We start from the raw sequence: 6,000 nt of genomic DNA, 5'->3' as shown, positions 1-6,000 counted from the left end.
AGTGATGTAAGTAGTCATGCAATTGAGTAAATAACAAAGACAAGATCCACATCGATAGATAAAAGCAGTAAACCGGATGCAAAACCTAACAGAAGAGAGAAAACGTACGCTGCGATGGAAGAAGATGTTGGTGCACCGTTCGTCATATTGCCGAGAAGGTAATCCAAGTTGGGGGAAAAGCCATCGTTCTCTGCCACGAAAAAGGAAGATTCAACAGTTGCGCTAGAGGGCTCTCTAAAACCTTATTGCCTCTCTCCTGTACAGCAAGAGGCAGGGATTTGAAGGCCTGCTGTCTAACGTCTCGATGCACACCGAGAGGTACAACTGTCTAATAAAATTCCAATAATTCGAGCAGATATGACACTATATTCTCCATTCACCGAGGAGCATTATCTATACCGTGGATTCCCTCACGGCCTTAGCACAACAGCCAGCCAGATTAAGCAAAGCATCAAATTAGTTAAGCAACGGCAACAAGATAACAGGCATAAGCTCTTTTAATATTGCTCAGGATGCTCATCTCTTACAAAGCATCCTTTCTACTCTTTTCATGACAACGAGGTACAACTGAAAGGTCATAACCGTTAATATGTTTGATGACCTTTTCAAAATTACGTAGCTGCACTGCAGTGCACGCACTACATGATCACTAGCTTCGCTCGATTTCGAGGCTGCGATCGCACATAACTGCTCGCACCATCAGCCACTGCTGCCCATGACTCTTCAAAGCCACAGGGCGCCGGCCTGGCGGAGGAGCGGCACGAGCTGGCCGCCGACGTGCAGCGTCATGACCTGGTCGGTGGTGCCGATAAGCCTGCCACCGATGAAGACGGCTGGCACGGGCGGGCTCCGTCCGACCATGCCAACGAGCGCCCTCTCGACGTCCTTCCCGCGGGGGTCCTTGTCCAGCTCGTGCACCGTCCAGCTCACGCCCAGCTCTGTGAAGAGCGTCTTCACCGTGTGGCACATGAAGCAGTTGCTCGCCCCAAAGATCACCACCGCCCGCTGCGACGCCAGCTTCGTCACTCTGTCTGCCATTGCTGATCGAGCGAATTGGTGGGTAGCTAGTAGGCTGTTCTTGGGGATTTGTTATTGGTCGATCTGATCAGCTCACTTCACTTGAGCTTGCTCTAAGCTGTTGTGTTCTTGGAGTTGGATGATGGTGATGACCCAACGGTGCTTATTTATAGATGACTGCGGCGGGTAAAGAGGATGGAGTAGTCGGCGCGGGATTGCACGCTTAACTGAGGTGCAAGGGAATCGCTATGAGATGTGGCTAATTGGGTAGAATATATGTTCTCTGTGTAAAGGTTCTATTCTAGCCACCACCTTTTCTAATCTTTGCTTTTGGGAATTGGGAGGGGCCAAAATCATACAGTTAGCTATGTCCAGGAGAGTGGCTGATCTTTGATATTTTTAAAGAAGAATCAAGATTCGAGACAGACTGAACTTTTGTTTTTAGTACCATATATAGAAAAATGGTGTGAAGAATCAAGATTCAAGAGAGGCTAAACTTTGGTGATATCAATTGAATCAATGCTTCAGCTGATGATTCAACAGGTTCCTGATAGGCTAGGTTAGATACAGTCTAATTCCTAGTTTTTTGCCATTTGTGCGTGAGAAGTAATACCATCGGTGTAAGATGGATACCACAACTAACATTCAACATGCTCACCTTGTTGTATCGTCGGAGCCATCCCTTCCAGAACACAAATGAAGCTCCGTTGCCACAAGTTGTACTTTCAGTCATTTCTGTTCCAGTTGCAGCTCCTCATATTTCTACTTACCTGTCCTCCAAGGATTTTTTTTACACTACGATAAATTCCTTATCTTCAACGTAAAGGCAGAGCTCCTGTTTTGGCTAAAAAAAACTTCATTACTGACAAGTCTATACACACTGCAGTCAAGCTTAGAAGATTCAGTATACTGGTGGATATCTCCAAATACACTTCTGTAAACTTAACATTCTTTTCATGAAATGAAGTTTTTTACGGATGGCCGCCGAGGTGCAGCGACACGAGCTGGCCGCCGAGGTGCAGCTTCATGACCTGGTCGTTGGTTCCGACAAGCCTGCCGCCGATGACACGATGCTTATTTGTAGATGACTAGCTGCGTCGGGTAAAGAGGCGGGAGTGGTCGGCGCAGGATTGCATGCTTAATTGAGGTGCAAGGGGATCGCTATGAGATGTGGCTAATTAGGAAGAATATATGTTCTCTGTCTAAAGGTTCTATTCTAGCTAACACTTTTTTTATCTTTGCTTTTGGTAGGGGCCAAAATCATACAGTTTGCTATGACCAGGAGAGTGGCTGATCCTTCATATTTTTGAATAGTGTCTCGAATAAGTAAGATGAAGAAGAATCAAGATTCGGAACAGGTTGGACTTTGTTGTTAGAATCATACATAGAAAAATGGTGTGAAGAATCAAAAGATTCAAGATAGGCTGAACTCTGGTTGTATCAATTGAATCAATGCTTCAGCTGATGATTCCAGAGGTTCCTGATAAGCTAGGTTTAGATACACTCTAATAGCCTGTTTTTGCCATTTGTGCATGAGAAGGAATATCAATAGTGTGGAGATGTCGAAATCATGCATCACACCTAAAACCCCTTTGTCTAATGGATATCACAAAATTAAGCAGAGAACTAGCTCCAGATCACACCTAACGATCTCGCCTAGAACTAGCAACTACTCTATGAAGTTTGTCGAAGTTGGTCAAACTTTATGAAGTTTGACTTCTAACAAATCTTATATGCAGAGTAAAAAGGACCAGAGGGAGTAGTAGTGAACTAGTGATGATGGACGATTGGACAAAAAAAATCGGAGAAATAAACAAGTTTTAATGTGGCAGATGGATATCACAACTAACATTCAACATGCTCACCTTGTTGTATCGTCTTAGCCATCCCTTCCAGAACACAAATGAAGCTTTGTTATGACTGGCATATTAGGGGCTTAGCCCAATGGGTTGTGGCCCAAGTTATCTTATTGTTATTAGGGCTTAGCCCAATTATCTTATTGTTATTAGAATCGTTTACTTAGGAGTCAAGTAAACCTCTCTATATAAGGAGACGAGATGTATCAATCTAATCAAGCAAGAAGCAATCATTATTTGCTCGGCTTCCCGAAGGGAGCCGGGAGACCTAACCCTAGCCGCCTCTTGCGCCGCCTGTGACGCCCCCGATTTGACCGTACACTAATCATGCACGCAAATGTGTACGATCAAGATCAGGGACTCACGGGAAGATATCACAACACAACTCTACAACATAAATAAGTCATACAAGCATCATAATACAAGCCAGGGGCCTCGAGGGCTCGAATACAAGTGCTCGATCATAGACGAGTCAGCGGAAGCAACAATATCTGAGTACAGACATAAGTTAAACAAGTTTGCCTTAAGAAGGCTAGCGCAAACTGGAATACAGATCGAAAGAGGCGCAGGCCTCCTGCCTGGGATCCTCCTAACTACTCCTGGTCGTCGTCAGCGGCCTGCACGTAGTAGTAGGCACCTCCGGTGTAGTAGGAGTCGTCGTCGACGGTGGCGTCTGGCTCCTGGGCTCCAGCATCTGGTTGCGACAACCAGGTAGAAGGGAAAGGGGGAAAAGAGGGAGAAAAGCAACCGTGAGTACTCATCCAAAGTACTCGCAAGCAAGGAGCTACACTACATATGCATGGGTATATGTGTAAAGAGCCATATCGGTGGACTGAACTGCAGAATGCCAGAATAAGAGGGGGATAGCTAATCCTGTCGAAGACTACGCTTCTGGCCACCTCCATCTTGCAGCATGTAGAAGAGAGTAGATGGTAAGTTCACCAAGTAGCATCGCATAGCATAATCCTACCCGGCGATCCCCTCCTCGTCGCCCTGTTAGAGAGCGATCACCGGGTTGTATCTGGCACTTGGAAGGGTGTGTTTTATTAAGTATCCAGTTCTAGTTGTCATAAGGTCAAGGTACAACTCCGGGTCGTCCTTTTACCGAGGGACACGGCTATTCGAATAGATAAACTTCCCTGCAGGGGTGCACCACATAACCCAACACGCTCGATCCCATTTGGCCAGACACACTTTTCTGGGTCATGCCCGGCCGCGGAAGATCAACACGTCGCAGCCCCACCTAGGCACAACAGAGAGGTCAGCACGCCGGTCTAAATCCTATGGCGCAGGGGTCTGGGCCCATCGCCCATTGCACACCTGCACGTTGCGAACGCGGCCGGAAGCAGACCTAGCCTAGCAGGCGTTCCAGTCCAATCCGGCGCGCACCACTCAGTCGCTGACGTCACGAAGGCTTTGGCTGATACCACGACGTCGAGTGCCCATAACTGTTCCCGCGTAGTTGGTTAGTGCGTATAGACCAAATGGCCAGACTCAGATCAAATACCAAGATCTCGTTAAGCGTGTTAAGTATCCGCGAACGCCGACCAGGGCCAGGCCCACCTCTCTCCTAGGTGGTCTCAACCTGCCCTGTCGCTCCGCCATAAAGTAACAGTCGGGGGCCGTCAGGAACCCAGGCCCACCTCTACCGGGATGGAGCCACCTGTCCTTTCAGCCCCCTCATCAGAATCACTTGCGGGTACTCAACGAGCCGACCCGACTTTAGTCACCACATGTGTCATGTACATAAAGTATATAGTATATACCCGTGATCACCTCCCGAAGTGATCACGGCCCAGTAGTATAGCATGGCAGACGGACAGGAGTGTAGGGCCACTGATGGAAACACTAGCATCCTATACTAAGCAGTAGGATAGCAGGTAAGGGTAACAACTGTAGCAACAATGACAGGCTATGCATCAGTATAGGATTAACCGAAAGCAGTAACATGCTACACTACTCTAATGCAAGCAGTATAGAGAAGGAATAGGCGATATCTGGTGATAAGGGGGGCTTGCTTGGAAGCTCTGTTGTACAGGGAGAAGGGTCGTCGGTGACGTAGTCGTACTCGGTGGTCTCAGCGCCGGTCTCGGGGTCTACCGGAGAAGAAGAGGGGGGAAGAAACAGTAAATACGGAGCAAACAAAGCCTCACAAAACATAACGAGGCAATACGCGGTGCTAGGTAAGCCCTAACGCGGTAGTAAGTGATACCAGCGAAGGGGGAAACATCCGGGAAAGTATTCCCGGGGTTTTGCGTTTTCGGACAGATGAATCGGAGGGGAAAAGTTGCGAGTTTGCTATGCTAGGGATGTGTGGCGGACGAACGGGCTGCGATCCGGATTCGTCTCGTCGTTCTGAGCAACTTTCATGTAGAAAGTATTTTCATCCGAGATACGGATTGTTTTATATGATTTTCTAAAAATTTAATCATTTTCTAGAATTTATTTAATTAATTTAAATCAACATTATCCAGAACAGTGTTTGCTGACGTCATCATGACATCAGCAGTCAATAGAGGTGTTGACTGGTCAAACTGACGTGTGGGCACAGTGGGACCCACCTGTCATACACTGTTAGGTTAATTAGTGTTTAGGTTAAACTAATTATTGTCTAATTAAACTAATAGGTTAATTAGATTAATTAAATAGGATTAATTAACTTAATTAATTTAGTTAATTAATTAATTAAATTTATTATTATTTTTTTAATCCTTTTTTATGAACCGTTCTGTGCGTGGGCCCCGGCTGTCATTGGGCCAGGGGCCTTAGCGGGCACGCGGGGTTACGGGCGCGGGCGCACGGGCGTGGCCGTGGGCGCCCATGCCCGAGGCCACGGGCGAGGGGACGCACCAGCGCGCGCCGGCGAGGCGCGGTGGGGGCGAGCCGTGGCAATGGTGGGCGGAGTCGACGCGTCCCGACGAGCATGGCCGGCCGGAGCAAACGCGGCGGGGCGGAGGGGAGCCGGGCGGCGACCAGGGGAGGTGCCGCGACAGAGGCCCGAGGCGAGCAGCGGGAAGCCCGAGCGCGGGGGGAGGGGGGCGAGCGTGCGGTGCGAGCGCGTGCGCGAGGCGGGCGGCGGCGCAGTCAGCAGGGGGTGACGGCGTGGCGCAGCGGGGCCGGTGAGTGG

The 6,000-nt window shown here is 48.6% G+C and overlaps 1 protein-coding gene across 1 annotated transcript; it reads right to left on the bottom strand.

Annotated features, from left to right (window-relative positions):
- Positions 1 to 490: 490 nt before the first annotated feature.
- LOC123075473 (putative glutaredoxin-C2) lies at positions 491 to 1,160 on the bottom strand. Its single transcript, XM_044498069.1, has one exon. It carries the CDS (start codon positions 1,036 to 1,038, stop codon positions 724 to 726), a length of 315 nt encoding a protein of 104 aa, XP_044354004.1. The 5' UTR covers positions 1,039 to 1,160; the 3' UTR covers positions 491 to 723.
- Positions 1,161 to 6,000: the final 4,840 nt, after the last annotated feature.

Source organism: Triticum aestivum, chromosome 3D (genome assembly GCF_018294505.1).
Source record: "Triticum aestivum cultivar Chinese Spring chromosome 3D, IWGSC CS RefSeq v2.1, whole genome shotgun sequence".
Lineage (NCBI taxonomy): Eukaryota > Viridiplantae > Streptophyta > Magnoliopsida > Poales > Poaceae > Triticum > Triticum aestivum.
The sequence above is the reverse complement of the archived record's forward strand: the minus strand, read 5'-3'. Positions and strand labels throughout refer to the sequence as shown.

Coding starts and splice junctions, on each gene's coding strand:
- LOC123075473 (XM_044498069.1), bottom strand. CDS start 1,038: ATGGCAGACAGAGTGACGAAGCTGGCGTCGCAGCGGGCGGTGGTGATC.